Source organism: Dipodomys spectabilis, unplaced genomic scaffold, assembly GCF_019054845.1.
Source record: "Dipodomys spectabilis isolate Male_0828 unplaced genomic scaffold, ASM1905484v1 ptg000002l, whole genome shotgun sequence".
Lineage (NCBI taxonomy): Eukaryota > Metazoa > Chordata > Mammalia > Rodentia > Heteromyidae > Dipodomys > Dipodomys spectabilis.
This window is the reverse complement of record NW_024870679.1, coordinates 4,364,997-4,390,823: the sequence shown is the minus strand read 5'-3', so window position 1 is coordinate 4,390,823 and position 25,827 is coordinate 4,364,997. Positions and strand designations below refer to the sequence as shown.

The 25,827-nt window shown below is 41.3% G+C and overlaps 1 protein-coding gene across 3 annotated transcripts; it reads right to left on the bottom strand.

The window, feature by feature from the left end:
* Position 1: 1 nt before the first annotated feature.
* Clcc1 (chloride channel CLIC like 1) lies at positions 2-24,806 on the bottom strand. 3 transcript variants are annotated; one of them, XR_006147992.1, is made up of 12 exons: positions 24,538-24,614; positions 17,116-17,255; positions 16,247-16,348; positions 15,190-15,297; positions 12,202-12,423; positions 11,748-11,888; positions 9,854-9,947; positions 7,598-7,695; positions 6,875-7,021; positions 4,088-4,429; positions 2,072-2,418; positions 2-299 (listed from the first exon to the last, which is right to left on the bottom strand). XR_006147992.1 is itself a non-coding variant. In XM_042683901.1 (12 exons), the coding sequence occupies exons 2-11, from the start codon at positions 17,242-17,244 to the stop codon at positions 2,122-2,124; spliced, it is 1,680 nt and encodes a 559-aa protein (XP_042539835.1). In that variant the 5' UTR covers positions 17,245-17,255; positions 24,538-24,806; the 3' UTR covers positions 2-299; positions 2,077-2,121. The 3 variants fall into 3 exon arrangements, 2 of the variants coding, with proteins under 2 accessions (XP_042539835.1, XP_042539823.1); XM_042683901.1 differs by having other exon boundaries at positions 2,077-2,418; positions 24,538-24,806; XM_042683889.1 differs by having other exon boundaries at positions 2,077-2,418; positions 24,499-24,542.
* Positions 24,807-25,827: the final 1,021 nt, after the last annotated feature.

Here is a 25,827-nt window from a genome sequence, read left to right as displayed (position 1 = left end):
CTATGTAAAAAATAAGTGTTTATTTTTGTGTACAGTGGTTCTTACACCCTGTAAACATTTAACATAAACATTTCTTTTGACAGCTATCTACCCCATTCTGATTTTCTTAGAAACAGATGTTACATAAACATTAAATGTGAGTAACCAACACTGGCTAAACTTAACTCTCTCTTCAGGCAATGAACTGGCCTTGATATGTTTATTCAATTTACTTAAAGTCTTCCCTGAATTGCTGTAATCATTCAATAACAGTAACATGTTGCTTTGCTAGCTTGTCAAAGCAAATTCCCAAATGGTATCTGTAATAAAAGAATACAAAGATGAAATTTAAAATATTTTTAAAGAGTCAAACTACTGTTAACTGAGAACTCTATTACACATTATTACCACTGTAGTACAGTCAATAACATGGCATTCATTTCCTTTTCTGAGTCAGATCATGACTCACAACAGAATTCCCACGTTGGGAGCAAACTAATCTATCAATGGTGAATAGGACCAGTCTGCAGGGACAACTACTTTATATGCATAATGTTCACAAATCTGTGCTAAGCTGTGTTCATCCTTTCATTAATTTGTTACATGCCTGCTATGTCACAAATGACATAATCTTTTCTGATATCAAAGGTAAAGGTTATATGCAAATTAACATAATTTATTTTCTAAAAAGACTTGGAAAATAATGAATATAAAATCCTTAATCTATGGTTAAGAAAAATGTTGTTTTCCTTTATATAAAAAATTAGAACTTCAGAAAGCCAAGACATAAGCTGTAAGCCATCGTAGTATCTAACAGTGTCCACTGCTAGAATTCTAAGCAACATGAAAAACAGGTCTTAAAAAGTCTATGACTCGGGGCTGGGAAGGTGGCTCAGTGGTAGAGCGCTAGCCTTGAGCTGAAGAGCTGAGGGTCAGCGCCCAGGCCCAGAGTTCAGGCCCCACGACCGGACCCAAAAAAAAAAAAGTCTATGACTCATTTAGTGGGGAAAAAATAAAGTCATACTCAAAAGTTAACTGCTGGAAAACTTAAGGTTATATAAACTTTTCTAGTAATTGAGTTCTAAGGCATAAAGTAAAAGGTATAAGGAAGCAGGCCCCGTAACAGCTATGCAAAGTCACAGTGATCTGTATGTGGCCCACCCACATACAAACTGACAAACAGCTGCCAGCTGCACTGATGTTGGTAACGGGTACTTTGCATTTGCGCACAGACAGAGATGTATGCATACAGAGATGAAGTTCAGTGAGTTTCTTTAAAAATAATTCTTGATTATCTATTACATTGGAAAAACTTTGAATTTAATGTAGAACAAATTATTTTAATTAAAGTTGGGCTTACAGAGTTTCCGTAAGCAATACTCACTACAGTTAGTTGGTTCCTATCAATGCCTATTATAACAGTAAAATTTCTTCATTTAACTCCTAATTCCATCACTTTATCTAAAATTATACTGGCCATAACATTCATTTTGAAATGTAAATTCTGCCAGGTGGCTCATGCCTGTAATCCTAGCTACTCAGGAGGTTGAGATCTGAGGATCATGGTTCAAAGCCAGCCAGGGCAGGTAAGTCCAATTAAGCACTAGAAAACTGGAAGTGGCACTGTGGCTCAAGTGGTAGAGTGCTCTCCTTGAGTGAAGAGCTGAGGGACAGTGCCCAGGCCCAGAGTTCAAGACCCACAACCGACAAAAAAAATAAATTCTATGAGCTCCTACTCCAAGACTGACACTTCAAAATTTGAAGGAACGTATCTTAATACTACAGAGAATAAAAGTAAACAGTCGTGTGTGTGTGTGTGTGTGTTACTTCTGATTGTCAGTGAAATTATTAGTGATTATTTGGCACCTTTGAAGTATACGAAATATTATTGGGATGCATGAAGCGTATACTTTATAGCCAGCCCGGGCGGGAAAGTCTGTGAGACTCCTATCTCCAATTAACTACCAGAAAACCAGAAGTAGCACTGTGGCTCAAGTGGTAGAGCGCTAGCCTTGAGCTGAAGAGCTGAGGGACAGCGCCCAGGCCCAGAGTTCAAGCCCCACAACCAACAACAATAACAAAAAAAGTATACTTTACAAAATGCAATGATGGTTTCAGAGGTGGGCCTGTGTCTGTGTTCCTCTAGCCACATGGGTTGCCAATGGGATCCTTCCCACTTAAAGTTCCTGCTGGGCTGTGCAGGCTGCCTTCAGTTTCAGTCTTCAGTTGGGTCTGGATCTTTTCAGTCTTCAGCTGGGTCTGGGTCTCTTCAGTCTTCAGCTGGGTCTGGGTCTTTTCTTCTGCAGATGGGTCTTCCATAGGCCCTAATGCCTCCTGGCCAGGGACAATCTTAGCAGACTGGCTGTGTTCCAACAGGGTGCTTTCTCTTGGGATTCCACCAATCTCTTTGGGTTTTGTATCCAAAATAGGTGATTTATGCTATAAAGTACAGAAGTATATTTTTACTATGAACATAAATCTGAAGGTTTAGCAATGAAACATAATCAACCAATTCTTACCATGTTTACATCCCGGCTCCACTGCCGGATTACAAATGTTAAACCTCACCCAACTGTACATGGAAGAATGAGGATACATGGCTGACCAAGCTTAGGATGCCGTGTGTACAGGTTAGCAATACTGTTGCTAACTCTTCTTGTCTGATGGGACTAATTTTGCAACGTATACTTACTGAACATGTATCAAGTTTTAAGTACTGAAGATACAACAGGAACAAAACACAAAATCTGCTCTCACTAGAACTTATACTTCATTTGGGGAGAAAATCAGACAATTCACTAGAGTTTGATAAATTACTCAATTAAGAGCTATGCAGAAAAAGCAGAAAGCTAAGTTCTGGTGTGGGGTAGGGTAGTGGGGTCAGACAGCAGTTTAAATTAAAGTTACTATCATGAGAAGTCACAAGTAAAGGCCTGAGGAAGTACGAACCATTTATATAGATCAAGAGCCTTCCAGACAGTACACAAGTACCAAGGATCTGAGTTCAAGGAAGTCTCGTGGCTGAGGTGGAGGGAGCATGGAGAGGGAGCGATGATGGGTGAGATGGGGGATCTGGGGCAGGGCAGGCCAAGGACCACTAGGGCAGCAAGTTCTTTTCCCCTCAAGCTGAGTCAGGAAGTCACTAGAAGGTTTTTGAGGTGATTGGCAGGCAATAATTACGAAAGAAAGGAACATACTCAGATTTTCTGGATACATGGATGTATTTTTACATATCTGTTATTTTTTTTTGGGGGGGGGGGGGTCCGGTTGTGGGGCCTGAACTCTGGGCTAGGCGCTGTCCCTCAGCTCTTCAGCTCAAGACTAGCGCTCTACCACTTGAGCCACAGCACCATTTCCGGCTTTTTTCTTTTTGCTTATGTGGTGCTGAGGAATCGAACCCAGGGCCTCAGGCATGCAGGGCAAGCACTCTACCACTGAGCCACCCTCCCAGCCCCCATATCTGTTATTTCTGTAAGAAACTTCATGCCAAGAAATTTTATAATTTCTTTTTCTCAAGGTTTACTTTGGAGCTGAGGGCTTCGAGTTCAAAACCCCACTCCCAACAAAAAAATAAATAAAGGTTTACAAATGACAATACCAATTCCTTTCTCAAACAGAAATATCCCTTTAAATAACCAGTGGTAGTAGAAAACTCTTGCAGTGTTCTGCAGACAAAATGTACAGTCTCCAGCCAATGATATCCAAGGCTTTTCTATTACAGGAATTCTAGAAATAGAGCAAGCAAGATTTCTGATCCTTCCTCTCTTCATCCAAAGTGGGTCTTTAGAGCTGTACTGCCATTCTTTCCTGTGCAAGGCCTTCACGGAGGCCTTTCCTGAGCACCTCAAAAGCAGAATGTTACAATAATCTTCACTAGCTTACTATGAAATTTCATATGGAATACCCTCTGTTGTAACAAAATACAGTTAAATAGTATTTAACATAGAAACTGAATCTAATTCTATTTCTTCTAAGGAAGTTGTATTAAAACCAAAAAAGGCAGAGATACGATATGAGTAACGCTGAAGGGTAAAAGAACAAAAATAGTAGCTAAGAAGCATTCAGCCCTATGACAAATGGACAGCAAAATAAACAGTTGCCAACTTACGCTGGGTTCTACCTCGGGATGAGCTTGTGCCTCGGTGTCTGGTAAATCACATGCCCGGAGCACTTCAGGGCTCTTGGTGCCACTCTGAAATCTCAAGTCAACATCTCTCTGTCTCAAAACATCTCTTCTATACTCATAAGTTTTGTCATAAGGGCCTTGCTCAATGGAGCCAGCTGGACCCCTATAATAGAAATCTGCATCACCTGCTCCACCACGGAGTCTATAATCAATTTCCTTCTGTCGTTGTCTGTCACCTGGCGGCAGTGCCTGGGGAGGGTCTCGCTCAGGACCACTGAAATGCCTTAGCACACTAACTGATTTTCCAGCACCATAGCAGAAGCTCTGAAAGGAAAAGAAATATGTTTCACTGAGGACCTAATGGATGACTTATAATTCACTTATAAGCCATCTTCATTAGTAAGTATAAACAAAAATATTTTGTTTCATTAAAGACCTCTTTTTTTGATGAATACAGGCTAGGACAGCAATAAAATTGAATATATTACTCTATTCAACAGTACCTTTTCAATCAGCTACACAGGTTTTTATGGAATTTATAACAAGAGCAGTCTGAGGTCTCGAAATTTAAATTAGTTCCAGCTGAGCTCTGGAGGCTCAGCCTATAATCCTAGCTATTCAGGAGGCTGAGAACTGGAGGGAAGGAGGGGAAAGCTGACCCAAGCAGAAAAGTCTACAAGGCTCTCTCTTCAACTAACCAGCAAAAACCTGACCAGAGATAAACTTCAGCTCAAGTAGCAGAGCACCAGCCATGAGCAAGCAAACTAAGTGACAGTATGAGGTCAAGTTCAAGCCCTGTTGGGGGAAGGTGGGGGAGAAGGAATTAAAATTATCTAGTAGGATTGGGAAGGTGGCTCAGTGGTAGAGTGCTTGCCTTGCATGCATGAGGTCCTGGGTTCAATTCCACAGCACTACATAAGCAGAAAAAAAAAAGCTGGAAGTGGCGCTGTGGCTCAAGTGGTAGAGCGCTAGCCTTGAGCTGAAGAGCTGAGGGACAGCGCCTGGCCCAGAGTTCAGGCCCCACGACCAGCAAAAAAAAAAAAGAAAAAAGAAAAAAAATCCAGTAATTTCTCAGTATTTATATATCATATCAAAATATGATATCTATATCATATAAATGCTTAAGATTTTTAAAAATTATGTCACCATGCAAATGTTCTGCAGATTTTTTTTTTACAAACATAAAGTTGACTTAAGCTACATCTAAAATTCAACAGATTTTCACATTCTATGGGACAAGCTAGGCAGCAGCACTGCCAAATGTGAGCCAGGACTCCTGACTTCCAATTGAAACTTCATCATATGACGACCCTATTTCTCACTCCCTCAGGAGTGACGGTAACCCTGAGGCTGACAGCTCAGGCAAATGACTTTGTACTTGTATTTTTTTTAATTTCTCAATTTAATGTGGTAAACTGGAGCATCGATCTCATAAATAAGAGTTCACTGTAGTCTGCAATTTTTAAGGCAGCAAAGGGACTCTAAGATCAAAACGATGAAAGTATAATAGAACTATAGTTAAGCACTATTAGAAGACAGAAGCAACATATCAGTCTTAACATTCCTTAGGGATAGAATGAAGCAACAGGAAATAATGAACGCAGGCAGGATGGTGCATGCCTGCAGTCTGTTAGCCTTGGGAGGCTTAAGCGGGAGGCTGGCTCGAGTTCAGGACTTTAAGATCAATTGAGGCAACATAGTGTGACTTAATGTCAAAAACAAACAGGAATGATAAAGCTTTTGTTCAAAGTTTCAAATTTAGAGAGTAAACTATTATAGAACTAATGTCACATAATATATACTTATGAATCATTGGATCCTGAAAAGCAAAAAAATGAATGATTTCAAAGTAAATAAAGCATACTGAATTTTATATCCTTAAGGAGAATTTCCCATGGCACATATGGGTTCTTGATGTGGCAAATGAATTTTGAATAACAGGTAAAAATCAACAACAAAACTGCTGAACAGAAGATGGATGAATGATGAACAATATTTTTTCTTTTGTTTAGGTTCTGGGGCTTCAACTCAGGGCCTGAATGTTGTCCCTGAGTTTTTGTGCCTAAGATTAGCACTCTACCACTTGAGCCACAGCTCCACTTCCAGTTTTCTGGTTGTTAATTAGAGATGAGAGTCTCAGACTTCCCTGCCCAGGCTGGCTTTGAAACACTATCCTCAGATCTCAGCCTTCTGCATGGCTAGGATTATTCGTGCCACTGGCACCCGGCAATGAACAACACTTTAATAAATGTCTTTGGATCCCCCATACTGTTCCCAGTACCCCTTCCCTTCCACATTCTCATTCTATTTTTAATCTAATACTCTTTTTTCTCAGTGATGTCATAACTCCGATTGGAAGGCCTATTTTTTTTCAAAGAGGAAGTAATGAACCCATTTCCTGCATACTGATTTACTAGCTTTAAAAAATAAATTTAAAAAGGTTATTCTAAATCATTGCTATCACCTATAGAGAACCACTTTTTTATTAAAGTAATAATACATAAGTATAAATATTTCATTTAAAAATCACTTTCTTGTACCATTGGGTGTGGTGATACATGCCTGTAATCCCTGCATCTGGGAGGTAGAGACAAGTGGTTAACAGGTTCAGGGCTAGCCTGGGCTACATAGCAAGATCCTGGCTTAAAACAGAACAGCAAGCATGACTTGGCCTGATTTACAATATCAAAAAAAAAAAAAAAACCTAGTAATTCTAGATTTTCCTTTTCTCCTACATTCTGTTAAATATTATAGTGCTTAGATACTAACCAGGACAGCCAATGCTATGATTATCAGTACTGGAATCTGTAGTAACACTGGAATCTCCTTCATGAGTGCTCTAATAAATTCACCAGTTCCTTTTCCAATGTGCTTTAAGGGCTCTGTTACGAAGTTGGTAAATGTAACTGCCAGTGCCTAAAAACAAAAGATAAAAGCAACTTAAGCTTCTCCTCAAAGGACTGAGACAAACAGAACAAGCCAAAATTCACTGTGCAGAGGCTAACATTATGTTACAGAAACTGAAATGCTTATACACACTTTTAATTTTTATTTATTTATTTTTTAGTGAGGCTAGGGACCAAGCCTTCATACATGCTAGGCCAAGTGAACTACCCTTGCCATATGCCCCAATTTTTTTTTTTATTGTAGACAGAGTCTCATTATGTAGCCTGGGCTTGGGCGCTGTCCCTGCGATCTTCAGCGCAAGGCGAGCGCTCTACTCATACTTGAGCCACAGCACCACTTCCAGTTTTCTAGTAGTTTTTATTGGAGATAAGAGTCTCACGGACTTTCCTGCATGGCTGGATACTCAGATTTCAGCCTCCTGAGTAGCTAGGATTACAGGCGTGAGCCACCAGTGCCCAGCTAAGTATTTTTTTTTTCTAGGATAAAGGCTTATTATTAGTGAAATACTTCAAAAGTTTAACCATTCTTCTATAAATGCAAGGGATTTTTGACATGCTTATATAATATGTACAAAATACATTATACCTTTGTTGGCGGGACCAACCAAATGGGGTTGACTAATAAGAGCTCATAGTATTTTTGGCATGGGTCATCTTTATAGGTCACTGAACTTCTAAACATTTCTAGTTAAAGAAACAAAACACAGAATCACTTTTAGAACTTAAAAAGCTGTAATTAATTTCCAAATGAAACTATTTTTACCCTCCTTGCCCATCTATTAGTCAATTTTCAACTATTTTAAGTTTTAAATAGACCCTTGTAATGCTGATTTTTTTTTTTTTTGGGGGGGGGGGGGTCGGTTATGGGGCTTGAACTCTGGGCCTGGGCACTGTCTCTCAGCTCTTCAGCTCAAGGCGAGCACTCTACCACTTGAGCCACAGCACCGCTTCCAGTTTTCTGGTGGTTTATTGGAGATAAGAGTCTCACGGACTTTCCTGCCCAGGCTGGCTTTGAACTATGATCCTCAGATCTCAGCCTCCTAAGTAGCTAGGATTACAGGTGTGAGCCTGTAATGCTGGTTTTTAATAGTGCTGATTTTTAATATTTTTCATGTCCAAACTCATGATTTAAAAAAATCTATTCAAATTATACAACTCTTAGGAAAACAAAAAGTTCTATTTTACAAAGATTTCTAAAAAGTTGATGATTACAGTTTTATGGGGTTTTTTTTTTGTTTTGTTTTGCTTTTGGTACCAGTCCCGGAGCTTGAACTCAGGGCATGGGTGCTATCCCTGAGGTTTGGTTTTGTTGTTCAAGCCTAGTGCTCTACCACTATATCTACAGCTCCATTTCTGGCTCTTTTGGTAGTTAACTGGAAATAAGAGTCTCATGGGCTTTCTGGCCCAGGCTGGCTGCAAACCATTAATCCTTAGATCTCAGCCTCCTATGTAGTAGTATTACAAGCATGAACCACCAGTGCCCCTAGCACAAGCAGTTTTTTTCCATGCACAAATGACTAAAGTCAAATGTGGGAAATATGAGATGCTACTGTAGGGTTACTGTAGCTGTGCAGGATGCTTCAACTGGGGATGTGGGGAAAAGGTTCGGCTCTGCCTTATTTCTAATAACTGCCTTGGAATCTACAATTCTCTCAAGAAAATTTCAATTTGAGCAGTTTTATAAGAAAATAGATCATGAGTCCTAATTTTTCTAAGCCAGTCTTATGTGCAGTTGAAACTAATCTGTACAAGAGGCAGTCAAGAAGCCAAACTGAAAGGGTTTCATTCTCACAAGTCTTAAAAATATCTGAATCCTGGGGCTGGGAAGGTGGCTCAGTGGTAGAGCGCTTGCCTTGCATGCCTGTGGCCCTGGGTTCGATTCCTCAGCACCACATAAGCAAAAAGAAAAAAGCCAGAAGTGGCGCTGTGGCTCAAGTGGTAGAGCGCTAGCCTTGAGCTGAAGAGCTGAGGGACAGCGCCCAGCCCAGAGTTCAGGCCCTATGATTGGACCCCAAAAAAAAAAAAATCTGAATCCTGGGATCTATTTGTAGATCCTACTAAGACACTATTGGTCAGTTATTATGGACTTGTATTGATAAGGTGTTTTTGAACATTAAATCCTTTCTAGTGCTGTCTATAGATGTAAATACAGACAACTTACATGGCCAACATTAGAATTTAAAAAACATTATTTTTCCTTTATTTAAAAAATCTATAGTAAAGATATAATGCAAGATCTCATAAGTCAATATAAGGAGATGATAGCTAAATGCCTGTTTAGCTGCATATTCATTCACTTCAGTAAACTTCTGTTGTGGCCTACAAAATGCTAAGAGCCAGGTAAACAAACTGAAGCGGGTACAGGATCTTCAGTCTGATGGAGGAGGGCCAACATCAGAGCCAGCACATACATGCTCTCTATTTCTTCCTTATGATGTTACATGAACCACCAAGCTACTGATTTTAAAGTCTAAAAAATCCTATTGCATGGTTTTAGTTACTTTTATTAGGTTTCTAAAGTTTTTTTTAGTCTATCAGGTTTTGCAATGCTGGGGACCAAACCCAGGGACCCATATATGGGAGGTAAGAGTTCTACCACTGAGCCTCATCCCCAGCCCTTTTTTATTTTCAGACATAAAGTCACCCAGTCTGGTCTCTAAATTTGTGATCCTTCCACCTCAGCCTCAAAAGCAGATGGGATTATAAGCTTACACCACCACACCTGGCTGCATGTTCTTTAAAGATTCATAGAAAGCTACATTTCATCATTTTCCTTACAACTACTATTTTGTCTCATTCTCAGAAATTCTATTCAGAATAGGAACAAATAAACACTCCTTACCCCAGAGACTTCCAATCCAATCCATCTTCTCAGCACACGCATTGTTCAATGGTTCCAACTTGGCAACTTCAGCCTGGTGCTGTGCAAAAGCTAGCTGGCCAATATGAAAAGGGAACTATGAAAGGCTGCTGAGAAGAAGGCTCTGTCTTCACATCCCCAAAACCGCAGCTCAAAGTGTCTACCATTCATACAAATCAGATTGTTTACAGATTTTTAACAGAAAAGAAGATTTTTTTTTTTCCCGCCAGGTGCCAGTGGCTCACGTCTATAATCCTAGCTACACAGGAGGCTGAGATCTTAGGATCATTGTTCAAAAGTCAGCCCAGGCAGAAAAGTCCCTGTGAGACTCTAGTCTCCAATTAACTACTCAGAAACCAGGAGCAGAGTTATGGCTCAAAGTAGTAGAGTACTAACCATGAGCAAAAGAGCTCAGGGATAGCACCCAGGCCCTGAGTCCGAGTGCCATGACTGACCAAAAACAAAACAAAACAAAACATCTTTTTTGTGTATTGGTCTTAGGGCTTAATAAATTCAGAGCTAGGCACTGTCCCTGAGCTTTTGCTCAAGGCTAGGGTTCTAACACTTGAGCCACAGCACCTCTTCTGGCTTTTGGATAGTTAATTGGAGATAAAAAAAAAAGCCAGCCTGGAGCCCGGTGCTGGTGGCTCACACCTGTAATCCTAGCTACTCAGGAGGCTGAGATCTGAGGATGAGGTTCAAAGCAAGAAACTCCGTGGTACTCTTATCTCCAACTAACCACCAGAAAATCTGAAGTGAAGCTGTGGCTCAAGTGGTAGAACATTCACCCCAGCTGAAGAGCTGAGGGACAGTGCCCAAGCCCAGAGTTCAAGCCATACCACCAACAAAAAAAAAAAAAAGCCAGCCCAGGTTGGTTTCAAACCATGATTCTCAGATGTTGCCTCCAAAATAACTAAGATTACAGTTGTGAGCCACTGTACCAACTAGAAATGTATAATCTTTTTAAAGACATAAAAGACTAAGCATAGTCTTAGTGCAACAAGGATAAAGAATTAAGTATAACTGCCTGTTTTGTACATAATTATGAAAGAAAACTTATTAAAGATTTTATTGCAGCCAGTAGTACTCACTAGACACTGTTAAAAGAAAAAACTATGCTGCAAATTATACAACTTGAAGGGGAGTGGGACTGGGAGGGAAAAAACTGGGAGAAAACAAGGGTAGCGGTGACACTGTTCAAAAAGAAATGTACCATAAACTCTCTGAACATCACCTTTACAATAAAAAAAATTAAAGATTTTTAAATTAGTTTAAATATGACTTATACCACTGAAAAATTAGTTTAAAAGCAGTTTTTAGTACTTGAAATACAGCTATCCAAATTAAATGACTATTTCTTCCTTTTTTTTTTTTGGGGGGGGGGGGGGTCGGTTGTGGGGCTTGAACTCTGGCCCTGAGTGCTGTCCCTCAGCTCTTCAGCTCTTGCTCTACCACTTGAGCTGCAGCGCCACTTTCAGTTTTCTGGTGGTTTACTGGAGGTAAGAGTCTCATGGACTTTCCTGCCGGGACTGGCTTTGAACTGCAATCCTCAGATCTCAGCCTCCTGAGTAGCTAGGATTACAGGCGTGAGCCACTGGCGCCCGGCTCTCTCCCATTTTTGTAATTCATGGTGAAATGGTGTTTTGCTCTGGATGGTTTTGAGTAAATGATCTCTAGTGCAGCTGCCCTCATATTCATAACGTCTGTATCTACAGAGCAGAACCCCCAAGCCGCATATGGCTGACAAGTTCCAACTGCTGCCTTCCACCCACATCTGAGGCAAGACTGCTCTATGTGGATTAGTGTTTATTGCAGACTTGAAAATAAAAAAAATAATAATCCTAAAACTTATTTTGAGGCTCCACTTATACAATACCTTATACAAATATATCCAATTCCATCCAAAACTGAAGAGAAAACTGATGAAGAACACTCGTCTCAGTTGGGTATACCACCGGACGTACGTCCAGAGCTCAGTCGCTACCAACACAACGATACAGAGCAGACACAGAAGGACCTGAAAATAGAAGCAGAGTCAGCCAGCGGCAAGCCAGCCTACCTGCCAGAAAACCCCAGCCATCAGCCAAACAACAGGACTCAAATACACAAAATCATGTGTGTGATTTCACTGTCTGTTCATCACTGAAATGACTAAATACAGGCTCTTGTGGTAAACATTGTAAAAAAAAAATTGTAAAAAAAAGGGAAGGTAAATAGTGTGTAGATTATATTTTATGTGCATAATAAAATAATATATACACATGTCTAATGAACCAATGTGAAAAACAAAAATATCTGTGAAACCATTTTAAAAAATGATCTCATCTTACCATTAACACATTATATGGATCCACTCCAAAGTAATCTTCAAATCGCCACTTCCATGTTTCAAAATCATGAAACTTGAAGTTTATTAAAATATCACTCAGCGCATCATCCAAGGCTCCTGACTTCCATTCCTCTCCACTGAGAAATTTCTGTATTTCTAGTAAAGTTTGTCTTTTAAGGATAATTTCAGCATCATAATGCATATCACCGTTGTTTTCATCAGGCTGAATTAAATTTACCAAAAACCAAACAAAAGAAAGGAGAATTTTATTATTATAATACTCATTGAAGCATTAAAAGCCAGTCTGGAACTAAGTATATCATTTGTTTGCTACTCCAATACAGCAAAGGAGAGAAATAAGTACAATTACAATATTTTACACATTTTAGAAAACACATACAAAATACTATGTGTCTTCAGGTCCAACATAAAAACCAAAGATGGTATCTGTGAAAACTGGTTTAAAATTATAATCTAGTGCTAATGGCTCACGCTTGTAATTCTAGCTACTAAGGAGGCTGAAAGCTGAGGATCACAGATTGAAACCAGCCCAGGCAGGAAAGTCTATTAGACTCTTTTCTCCAATTAGCCACCAAAAAAATCCAGAAATGGAGTTGTGGCTCAAAGTGGTAGAGCTCTAACCTTGAGCATAAAAGCTCAGGGACAGTGCCAAAGCCCTGAGTTCAAGCCACAAGACAGGCAACAAAAAAGAAACAAGAAAATTAGAGAACTCTATACAAGAGAGACACAGCAAATTTTACTAGAATACAATTGACTCTTGCTACATGTTGCTCTAGCTACAGTTGCTCTTGATACTTTTATATAATTTTGTATGTATGTATATCTGTGACATTTAATGTATATTGTTGATTTACTCCCATTAAACCACAGCCAACAGTCAATCTGACAGAGCTTAGCTAATGCAGGTATCTTCCCTGTAAGGCAAACTGTCACTGACTTATATCTAGAAACATTACAAAGCATTTCAACTATACACCGCCTCCAAAGTATGAAGAAAATAGCACAGTGAAGACAGCAGAAAATCAATCACACTAAATACAGCTGAAAAATACAATGGTTTGCAGTACTAAAGCAGAAATGAGAAGGCAGGAGTGTCACTGCCTTGTTCCGCTGGGAATGGGGCATCAGCCAATTCCAACTTTTGGCCACTCTGCATGTGCCCAGGATGAACCACAAAATTACCTCAAGTATTGATTTTGAAATAAAAAAATAAATGTAGCCGGGCGCCAGTGGCTCACAACTGTAATCCTAGCTACTCAAGAGGCTGAGATCTGAGGATCATGGCTCAAAGCCAGCGCAGGTGGAACGTTGAGAGACTCTTTATCTCCAATTAACCACCAGAAACCAGAAAGTGGAGTTGTGGCTCAAGTGGTAGAGTGCTAGTCTTGAGCTGAAGAGCTGGACAACATCCAGGCCCAGAGTTCAAGCCCTATTACCGACAGAAACTAATTAATTAATTTAGTGACTAGTTAAGTTCATCAATATGAAATCTGCAAATCATGATTGCATCTAAATTTTACAATTGCTTATGACTTGTCATTGGGTATAAAATTTTCATGTAGCCTAAAATGAAAAGAAGTTCAAATTATAAACAATAGCTAATACAAATAAGCACTCTATTTTTTATAAGAGTAAATATAATTTTTTTTTTTTTTGTCGGTCGTGGGGCTTGAACTCTGGGCCTGGGCGCTGTCCCTCAGCTCTTCAGCTCAAGGCGAGCGCTCTACCACTTGAGCTACAGCGCCACTTCTGGTTTTCTGGTGGTTTATTGGAGATAGGAGTCTCACAGTCTCTCCTGCCCGGGCTGGCTTTGAACTGCGATCCTCAGATCTCAGCCTCCTGAGTAGCTAGGATTACAGGCGTGAGCCACCAGCGCCCGGCTGTAAATATAATTTTTAAAGAACCAATATAAAAAACTTTACATATTCAGAAAGCATAACAATGTTATCATTGACTTTTTTTTTTAATTGGGGATTATGTCCAAATTCTCCTCTCACCTTATGGTACTGACGACTGAAAGTTACCGCTTCCAGCATGCCACTGAGCAGCATCCTCAGCCTCAATCTCTATCCTAAGTATTTTCTAGCTCCATCCGTTTCCTCATCTAGGCTCTGTTCCACTCTGTACACAGCTCTAAGACTTAAATCAGAAAATTTACAAGCCAAGTGTGGTGGCATAAGCCACACTTAAGTTATTCATCTAACTCCTTCCACAAAGATTTGGCCCCCAACCCTAGATCAATCCTGGTAACATATGTGATAAGAGGGAAAATCTGTATGCTTAAAAATGTGCTCCTAAAAAAGGGACTATGTTCACATTCTGGGTTCAGGCCCCAAAATTGACACACACACACACACAAAAATTCTGGTGTACACATACAAAAAAAAAAGCATAGACACGGTAGACAAGAAGTAGTGAGAGGTTGGAAATGTGGCTTTAGTGGTAGAGTGCTTGCCTAACATGCATGAGGCCCTAGGTTCGATTCTTTGGTAACACACACACAGAAAATGCCAGAAGTGGCGCTCTGGCTCAAAAGGTAGAGTGCTAGCCTTGAGCAAAAAAGAAGCTCGTGCCCAGGCCCTGAGCTCAAGCCCCAGGATAAAGAAAAGAAAAGAAAAGAAGAGGGGAGGGGAGGGGAAGGGGAAGAGGAAGAGAAAGGGGAAGAGGAAGGGGAAAAGAAAGGAAAGGAAGTAGTGAGGTGAGGGCAGGGTTAGCACTCTGCTCCTCACCTCTGTTAGTGGCCCAGTACAACACACATGATTAAACTAACTTTCAAGGGGTAAGATGAGTGGTCTGCTGTAAACCATAGCAAAGCATGCTGCTACCTTTCATTTTGAAGGAACTGCTTTTAGGAAAGATCGAGGCAGGTATTCTACTAAAGTACAATAATCCTTTATCACTTCTTTTTATTATCTAATATTAATAATGGAAGTACACACTATGCTGATTAACAAGCCCAAATACTCACAAGTCCAAGCTTCCCAGCTTCAATTAAAATCTTATGTAAGTATCTCCTAAAAACAGGATTGCTTTGACTTTCATAGTCTTCCTTCTTTTTCTTTTCACATTCATCAATCTGTAAAATACAGTAAGTTCAACATTAGTTAGCATTCAAATTTAATGTAAGAATTCTAGCCTGGAGGGGCTGGGAAGGTGGCTCAGTGGTAGAGCGCATGCCTTGCATGCCAGAGGCCCTGGGTTCGATTCCTCAGCACCATATAAGCAAAAAGAAAAAAGCCGGAAGTGGTGCTGTGGCTCAAGTGGTAGAACGCTAGCCTTGAGCTGAAGAGCTGAGGGACAGCACCCAGGCCCAGAGTTCAGGCCCCATGACCGGACCCCCCCCTCCCCCCATAAAAAAGAATTCTAGCCTGGAGCTAAGTGTGTGACTCACATCTATAATCCTAGCTACTCAAGAAACTGAGATCTGAAGATCACAGTTCAAAGCCAGCCTGGGTAGGAAAGTCCTGGAGACTTTTATCTCTCATTAACCACCAAAAAGTCAGATATAAAGCTGTGGCTCAAGTGGTAGAGTGCCTTAAGTGAAAAAGCTAAGGGACAGTTCCCAGAGTTGTGTTCAAGCCCAAGTACCAGCATGAGAAGAAAAAAAAAAAAAAGCCTGTTGCCAGTGGCTCACACTTGCAATCCTAGCTACTCAGGCAGCGGATATCTGAGGATCATGGTTCAAACCCAAGCTAGCCAAGAAAGTCCAGGAGACTCTTATCTCCAATTAACCTCTCAAAAACCAGAAGCAGTGCTGTGGCTTAAGTGGTAACAGTGCTAGCCTTGAGCACAAAGAGGCTCAGAGAGGACACCCAGGCCCTGTGTTCAAGCCTGCAATCAACAGGAAAAAAAAAAAAGTCATTCTGGCTGGGTACACTAGCTCCTGCATGTAATCACACCTAACTATTGAAGAAGCAGAGTTCTGAAGGATTATGGTACAAGGCCAACCTGGGCAAAAAGTTCACAGAGCAAAGGCAGTAAAACAAATGATATAAACAATAATTTAAGAATAAAAAAAATCTAACCTTATAAATTAAAGAATCAAGTCTGAGATAACATTTAGATAATTCATCAGCATTTGATAAGTCAGGACTGACATCCTTCTTTTCGGATATATCATATTTCACCTAAAACAAAATAGATTTTATTACCTTTTTGAGTGCAAATGTTTATTACATTTTGGGGAGAATGATGGAAGAGGTGACATTGATCAAGATACATTGTACTTATAAACTGATTTGTTAGACTGAAACCCCTTTGTACAATTACTTAAATATAGTAAAAACTAAAACTTAAAAATGTCTATCACAGCATTATTGTATCAACCCAAAAAGTATACAAAGATCTGCCAGCTAACATTTAGATAAAATTTAAAAATGGTACATTATCAGCAATAAGCAGAGATGCAGTGGTAATATACATTACAGCATAAGCTTTAAAAGACATTATGATTATGCTAAGCAAAAGAAATCAGACCAAAGACATTTTATTACATGAATCTTTTAAGATCTTATTTCTTCATAGTTTAACTGTAAAAACTGTCTTTGGTGAATAAAGACTAAAATTTTAATTTTTATCTTTAAGATTTTGCTACATTCTCACTTGAATACACACACACACAAAAAGTCTCAAATGTACATGCTAAAAAATAAAATAAAAATTAGCTTACTCTTTGATGGACTTTAACGTTCAATTTAAAACATAACTAACCACATGGATTTGAAATGTCTTACAGTTGAGAATGTCGTGATTAGCATGATTAGCATGGTTGCTAATCATTTCTACATGACACTCATAAGCTCTGAGATAATAAAGGTAGAGCATTTCCTCACAGGACTGAAATGTCTTACACACTAACACGCATACACACACCATGCATTTTATAAGTAAATACCTGAGATTTTCTCATTGTTCCTGAAGCAGCATCGTAATTAAGCATGTCTGTGGGGTCAATCCAGTCATCATCATGAGCATAACCAGCTACCAGAAACAGACATTCACAAAGGAGCAGAAAACACAGCATCCTGTATGAGGCTATAAACAATTGATATGTTGAAATACAAAACAAGCCATTTAAAATAAACTGTTTTATAATAAAAACTACTTCTAGTGTTAAGATAACGCTTTGTAGCCAGGCGAGGGTGGCTCAAGCCTATAATACTATTTAGGAGGCTAAGATCTGAGGATCACAGTTCGAAGCCAGCCTGGGCAGGAAAGTCCATGAGACTCTCATCTCCAATTAACAACCAGAAAAGCAGAAGTGACACTGTGGCTCAAAATGATAGAGCATTAACTAGCCTTGAGCGGAAAAAGCTCAGGGACAGTGCCCAGGCCAAGTTCAAGCCTACAGCCAACCAACAACAACAACAACAAAGAAAGATAATCCTTTCTGAGTAGTAACTAAGAACTGTACATGAAAGAAAAGGAGTAAAATGGTATTCTCATATAAAAATATACATATATAACAATATTCTCATTGATATAGAAAAATAAGTATTTCCAATATGGTCCTACCATCCCATCTCTTAATTATACACCCAAGAAAAATGAAAATATATGTCCCCACAAAAACTTGTACAAAATAGCATAAAAGCATAAACAGCCTGAAAGTCCATCTACTGATGAACAGGTAAATTTCCTACAGCCATACAATAGATTTAACCATAAAAAGAGAATGAAGTGCCTATATCATGCCATACACGAATGGATCTTAAAACTGTTATGCTGTGTGAAACTATTATGTGCCATGTGTCACATGAGACCATACTATTAAATAATCCTAGGTATATGAAATGTCCAGATAGACTTCAAGCCTGCAATCCTAGCAAAGGAGGAAGGTATCAGGTGAGTCACACATCAAAGCCAGTAGGAGCAAAAAAAAGTTCGTAAGACCTCAACCAATAAAAGCTGGGCGTGGTGGCACTCACCAGTCATCCCAGCTATGAAGGAAGCAATTTAGATTACTTCTCTGTGCTCCTATGAACCCTGTGTATTCTTTTAATACCACACTCAGTGACACAGTCTTTATTGGAATGTCTCTTCCACTAACAAGGAACACTCAACTGTACTGCACACTGGAGTCCCAAGAAACTTCAAAAACAACTAGTGTGAAGTCTTTTCTACACCAACTAAGTCAGCAATGTTCAAGACTGGTGCCCCGGTAACTGAGATTTTTAAAACACCATAGTTGATTCCATTGTTTGGCCAAGGCCAAAAACCATAGCACTAAGTGAATTAATTCCTCTGTGCAAAGATAACACTTTACCCAAATCTAAACTCACCTTCGTCACTAACCTCTTCATCCCCCGAGCCCAATGCCCAGTTCCATGGCTGGCAAATGAAGTGTTTAATAAATAGTAATCTCTAAAATAAAAAGCAAACAGCTGGGCCAGAGGTGGCCCAGCTCACGTAGTAGAGTGCCAGCCACACAAGGAGGCTCAACAAGTACAAATCCCCAAGGTCAAAAAGAAATTGTAAATGTAAAAGTGAATATGGTGAGGAACAAAGATAAAGAGGTAGGCTGAGCTGATGTTGTTAACATATAAAGCTTATTACTAACTGCACCTGCTAACAAGCTCTTAAGAGTAATGGAAGCAGCCAGGTGCTATATCTGAGGATTGTGGTTTGAAGGCAGTCAGGGCAGGCAAAGTCTGTGAGACTCTTTTTTTTTTTTTTTTGGGGGTCCGGTCGTGGGGCCTGAACTCTGGGCCTGGGCGCTGTCCCTCAGCTCTTCAGCTCAAGGCTAGTGCTCTACCACTTGAGCCACAGCGCCACTTCCGGCTTTTTTCTTTTTGCTTATGTGGTGCTGAGGAATCGAACCCAGGGCCTCGAGCATGCAAGGCAAACGCTCTAACACTGAGCCACCTTCCCAGCCCCTCTGTGAGACTCTTATCTCTAATTAACCACTCCTTCCCCCTCCCCCGCAAAAAAAAGCAAAAAATGGAGCTGTGGCTCAAGTGGTAGAGTTCTATCTTTCAGCAAAATAGCTTAGGGACAGCAACTAGGCCTTCAGTTCAAGCCCCAGGACTGGGCACCCCCCCCCCAAAACACACACACACACCTCAAAAAATAAGAGTAATGGAAGCTACTTTATCAGATCAAATTTCTACTGCAGCAAGCACCATGCTTAATAGCAAATACTAAAAACTTCTGAGATCACGAATGGGACAAAGTAAAAGGTACTAGAGGGCTCTGGGACAGCACATTGTTTCATTTCTTAGAACACATGGATTTTCACTTTGTAACAATGTGCTAGTAAGGATACACATTTATATTTTATACACTTTTCTATATATATGTTATATTTCATATTTTAACAAGAGGTTTCTCTGTTGTTTTTGTCATTACTGGGGCTTTAACTCAGGGCATAGAGATCTGACTTGGCTTTTTCACACAAGACTGGCTGCCTTATCATTTAAGCCACAGCTCCACTTGTTTTTTTGCTGGTTAACTGGAGACAGGAGTCATAGACTGCTCTGCCAGGCTGACTTGCACTCAGAATCCTCAGATTTCAGCCTCCTGAAGGATTACATATGTGAGCCACGAGAGCCTGACAACATTGTGCTCATTTTAAATGAGCACAAGACTAATTATTATATTGTTACAGGCTAAATGTTATCTCCTTCCCTCCCCAAAAATTCATGTGCTGAAGTCCTAACTCCTAGTACATTAGAATGTGACTACATTTAGAGATAGGGTGTTTGTGAGTGTGGCAGGGTCTGGCTGTAGAGCCAGGAAGGTCTCAAACTCACTCTTCTGCCTCAACCTCCCAAATGCTGGAATTACAGGCATGAACCACGGTCCCAGGCTTAGGATCTTTAGGGAAGTAAATCATAATAAGGTGCATAAAACAGGCCTAGACCAAGATGAGTGGTACCCTTCTAAGAGGAAGAAATCTGAAAACTCACGAGTCAGAGGTAAGACAATGTGAAGACATGACCACTGACAAGCCAGAGATAGGTCTTGAGAAGAAATCAACCCTGTCATACCTTGCTTTATCTGCTAGCCCTCAGAATTGTAGGAAAATTTGTTGTTCAAGCTACCTATACCACAGTACTTTATGACAACCCTAGAAAACTGTCAATTTCTTCAGATATGAAAGACTAAAAATGTCTTCAACCCAGGTTCATATATTAAAAGTTTGAAGCCAGGTGCTGATGGCTTATACCAGTAATCCTAGGAACTCAGGAAGCTTTGATGATCAAAGCTAACTTGAGCAGGAAAGTTTGACAGATCCTATCTCTAACCAGAAAAAAGCAGGGCTGGATGGAGGCTTGCCAGCCTTTGGCAAGCGTAAGACCCTAAGTTAAAACTTCAAAATGGGAGAAAAAAGTCTGACCACAACAAGAAAATGAGCCAATAAACAAAATGATGATGAAAGTCTGAACTGATCAAATTACTAATAAATTCAACTAACTACTGACAGCTTTTAAAGTTTTGTGTTTAAACACGTAAAGTCAAGCCAGGGACGGTGGTTCACACCTTTAATGCTAGCAACTCAGGAATCTGAGATCTGAGGATCATGGTTGAAAGCCAACCCAGGCAAGAAAGCCTGTGAGACCCTCATCTCTAATTAATCACCAAAAACCCGGAAGTGGAAGTGTGGCTCAAGCTGTAAAGCCTTGAGCAAAAAAAAAAAAAGTTCAGGGACAATGCTCAGGCTCTGAGCTCAAGCCCCGGAACTGGCACAAAGTAAAAGAAAAGGGGAAGGAAGAAGGGAGGGGAGGAAAAAGAAAAGAAAGTCAACTGGAGGCCTGGCTCAGTGGTAGAGCACCTATCTACGTAGCTCCAAGCCTTCAAACCCCAGTATCATTAAAAAAAAAAAAAAGTAAAAAAAGAATACGAACGTCACAGCCATGCCCTGGAGATGCACAAACACTGAACAGACCTTATTAGAAAGAAAACTAATAACAAAAAAATCTCCACCAAGTGTTAAGGAATAAAGCTTTGAAAGAATGAACAACAGAGAGTAAGCTAAAAACTACAAGGTAATAAAGCCAAAGACAGGCTTACTTTAGAAGTTTTAGTCATATCAATTACTTCAGAGAAGTAGAGAATAAAGTCTGATATAAGGCCACTGGATTAGTTAATTAATGATTTACAAACAAAGAATAACAGGGAGAAGCCTTATTCTTAAGAGGCTAGAATGTACATGACAGAGTATATAAGGGGAATTGAGCCCAAGAAGATGAGGTATGGTATTAAGTAGACAGTGACTTGTTCCAAAAGGAGTATCACTGTTGGGGGAGAGAGAGGATGTTGGGGTGAGGGTAATGGAGATTTGGAAAACAAGCCAAAGAAGGTCACTAGGGGTTTAGCTCAAGTGCTTATTTGCTCAGAGAGCTCCAGGCTCTGGATTCAATGTCCTATTCTGAAAAAGAATATAAATGGAAAGCTTGTCACACACCCCAAAGTCCTACCATTAAGCACTATGCTATTTTCTTCAATAATCATCAGCAGATGCAGAAATTTTGCCAAGACTGAGAAGGGCAATTTATTACTAATGGAAGATCAGAGGTGAGAATCAGCTGAAAATTCAAGCTCTCCTGTCAAATTCCCCTGGAAACTAGTTTAAGTCTATAACTCTGACACATCTTGTAACTGATCTCAAACTCCCTCCATCAAAGCTGGATCCAAACCTGCAGAGTATTTTGTTAAAAAGTAAAATTCTCACTACATTTATCCAAAAGATACAATAAAGGATACAATAAAGGTACCGGCACATCTATATAGGTTCATTGCTGCATTATTCACCTCAGCCAAGTTATGAAAACAGCCCAGATGCCCTACAACTGATACTGATGAATCATGAAATTGTGGCATATATACATATGAAATAGAATTCTATTCATCCATCAGGAAGACTTGCAGAGAAATGGACAAAAAAATATGTTGAATGAAGTCAGGCTCAGGGACAACAAAAGGGTACACATGCATGTATATACAATCAAATGGACTAAAGTATGGTATACACAGAGGTGAGTTTTGGTCTCTTTGAACAATTTAACAAAATGAACACCAGAAAGCTGCTGGCTCACACCTCTAATCCTAGCTACTCAAGAGGCTGAGATCTCAGGATCTCAGTTAAAAGTCAGATTGGGTAGAAGTCTGTGAGGCTCTTATCTCCAATTAACTAATAAAAAGCTGGAAGTGGAAGTGTGGTTCCAGTGATAGTGCACCACTTGATAAAAGCCAAGTGACTGCTGGCACAAACAAAAAAATGCTGAAACATACTTTGTATGTGCAGCTTTAGGGGAGGAGGGTAGATGAAATGGGAGGGGCAAATACAGCCACAGTACAATGTACATACTATAAAAATGGAACCAAGAAACTTGAGGAAACTTGTGGGGGTTGGGATAGGAGGGTGGAGGAGAATGAGGGAAGTGGTGACAATAATCAAGATACAACATACATGTAAAGAGATATATTGAATTGAAACCTTTTGTACAGCTAAAGATAATTTTTTTTAAATTTTTAAACAGCTAGGAGCTAATGGCTCACGCCTGTAATCCTAGCTACTCAGGAGGCTGAGATCTGAAGATCATGGTTCAAAGCCAGCCCGGGCAGGAAAGTCTATGAGAATCTTATCTCCAATAAACCACCAGAAAACCGGAAGTGGCTCTGTGGCTTAAGTGGTAGAGTGCTAGCCTTGAGCTGAAGAGCTGAGGGGCTGTGCCCAGGCCCAGAGTTCAAGTCCCACAACCGACCAAAAAATAAGTAAATAAAACAACAGCAAAGAAAACAACACATGGTGAAACACACCTGTAATCCCAGCACTTGGGAAGCTGAGACAGGAGGCTTGCCTGCATGAGGCCATGCGGGGGTGAAACCGGGTCTCAGGAAAAATAAAAATGATTCTAATATCAAATTAAGGTAAACGTTAAGATCCTGTGTGTGCAACAATGATACCCACAAGAGACAATGTTGGACATGAACTTTACAACTTGCGAAGGGGGGGGAAGAGGAAAGAAGGGATAGGAGAAAAACAAAGGAGGGGGTAACAATGCTCCACAAGAAATGTACTCATTGCCTTACTCCTGTAACTGTAACCCCTCTGTACAGCATCTGTACAATAAAATAAAAAGATCCTGTGTTTCTAACAAATCTCCTAATCACAGTGTCACAGATGTCCCCCATAACACCATGATCACTTTGGTTGGGGTCAGTGTAAAGTAAAAGTAACCATTCTAAATCAGATGTAACGGGCACATACTGTGATCCCAGCACTGGAGAAGTCGAGACAGGAAAATCACAGTTCAAGGAAACTATGGGAAGCCTTGTCTCAACATCAATCTTGCACTCAGGGCCTGGGCGCCGTCCTTTAGATTTTTGCTAAAGGATGGTGCTCTACGACCTTGAGGCACAGCTGTACTTCCAGCTTTGGGGTGGTTAACTGGAAAGTGGTCTCACAGCCTGGGCTGCCTTCGAGCCACCAGCGTCTGTTTGCCTCACACTTTAGTAACTAATATTTTGTTACACACTCATTTAACCCACACAAAAACCCGCTAAACGCGCATCTTCATGTTGTACATCAGAAAAGGCAGGAATATACCTAAAGCCCACGGAGCCTGTAAGTGGTCAGGGCGAAGTACCCGTGGCCAGGCGTTTTCCCTTTAGGGGTGTCAGGGTGGACCCCAGGGAAGGAGGGCGGGGAGCCACGGAAAAACTACCAGGCCGACCAGCACGGCTACAGCCAGCCGCGGAGCGGAAACCCGCAAAGAAGCCTCTGAGTTCAGCCCCTTCACCGTGGTAGAAAGCAGAAGTAACCAAGGCCCCACGGACTCCACAACGGCGCTGGTCTGGAAGCCAGAGGTTTGCGAGGCCGCGCACGCGTGTTCGCGCAGGCGCCTGGAGCGGTGACGTCAAACTTGCGACCCTGCTGGTTACTTCGGACGTATTCCCCGACAGTGAGCGCGCGCGCGAGTCTCGGGAGCGCGCCGGGGCCGCCGGCCCTGCCTCCCACCCCGCCGCGCTCCGCACGCGGGCGCACGCAGCGCCTCACTTTCCACACTCGAGTGGGCGGGGAGCTTTAGAGAGTCATGACATCCAGTCCGCGAGACGTGACGGGGAGAACTTGTTGAAATGATCCCTCAAGTCTTCAGAGATAACCGAAAGCCAACGAAGTCCACCGTCCGCTGCGGTCGCGCGGGGCGCGCGGGCTACAGCCGTTTCCCGGGCCCGCGCAGGCCGGAACCGGCCGCGGCCTCGGGTCACCGCCCCGCCCGGGAACGCCTGCGGCCTCCCCCGCCCACCCCCCACCCCCCGGGTTGCGCCTCACCCCGCCAAGCCCGGAGCCCCAGCGGCCGCGCAGACTCACGAGCGAGGGTCCCGCCGGCCGACCCCGGAAGACACCGGCCTGACAGACGGGAGAAGGTGACGAGCGCGCGCTGCGCTAGCCCGGCCGCGTCTTCCGATCGACTCGCTCCGTCAGCGGCTGTGCGCCCTTCCCGCGCTCGCCGCTGATTGGCCGCGATGGAGGGGCGGGGCAGACCCCAGGGTGGGTTGGAGGCCTGGGTTTGGCTAGTACCGAATCCTCTCGGCAGATCAGTTTCTATGTGCCACTCATATGTAGTAAACGGCTGTAAAGCGTGTTTTCTTATTATTAGTTTGTTTTATAAATTCTGGCATAGAACATTTGCAATAAAGCCGCAAATCTATTCTGAGCATAATTTTTTTTTTCAAATAGGGGATAACAATAGTCCTGTATTGGGGCTGCCAAATGAGGCTGTACCATAAAGTCCTTGGAAATGATGTTTCCTAGGTGTGTGTGTGTGTGTGTGTGTGGCCACCCGTATTGTGGCCTGACCTCAAGGCCTAGGAGTTATCCTTTAAGCTTTGTTGCTCGAGGCTGATGAGGCTGATGCTCTACCTCTTGAGTCACTCCTGGCTTTTTGCTCGTTAATTGAAGATAATGGCTTCTCACACCCATCCTCAGATCTCAGCCTCCTTAGTAGGCGTGAGCCACCAGTACCCAGCCTATCTAGGCCACTTTTAAGGACACACGTTACCCAACTATCAACATCATTTCTGAATTCTTCACTTTGCAAAACGGAAACTCTGTATATCCTAAATAACTGGCCCAGTCTTCCCTCCTTCCCTTTCCCTATCTCTGATACCTCATATAAATGGAATAATACATTTGTATTTTTGCAACTGTCTTCTTTCACTTAGCATAATGTCCCTGAGATTCCTCCACGGTTTAGCATGACGGAATTCCCTTTTTAAAGGCTGGATATCCCATCATATGTATTTTCCATAGCCATATTATTCACAGCTCTTCAGAAGAACAGAACCAACAGAATTAAGAGGGAATTTACTGAAGGCATTGAAATCCACTAGAAAGTCACTGGGACAAGTCAGCAAGTTCAAAGGCTGAATCAACTGGAGTCTGAGGTCCATTAGGAAAGAAAACAAACAAAAAACACTTTCAAAAAGAATTAAATTTGTGACTGGAATCTTACTCCTGCTTTTTTGTTCTATCTGGCCCCCAAACTATTCGGTGGTGCCCCTCCCCAATTCGAAGTGTTTTTTTGTTTTTGTCGGTCCTGGGGCCTGAACTCTGGGCCTGGGCACTCTCCCTCAGCTCTTCAGCTCAAGGCAAGCACTC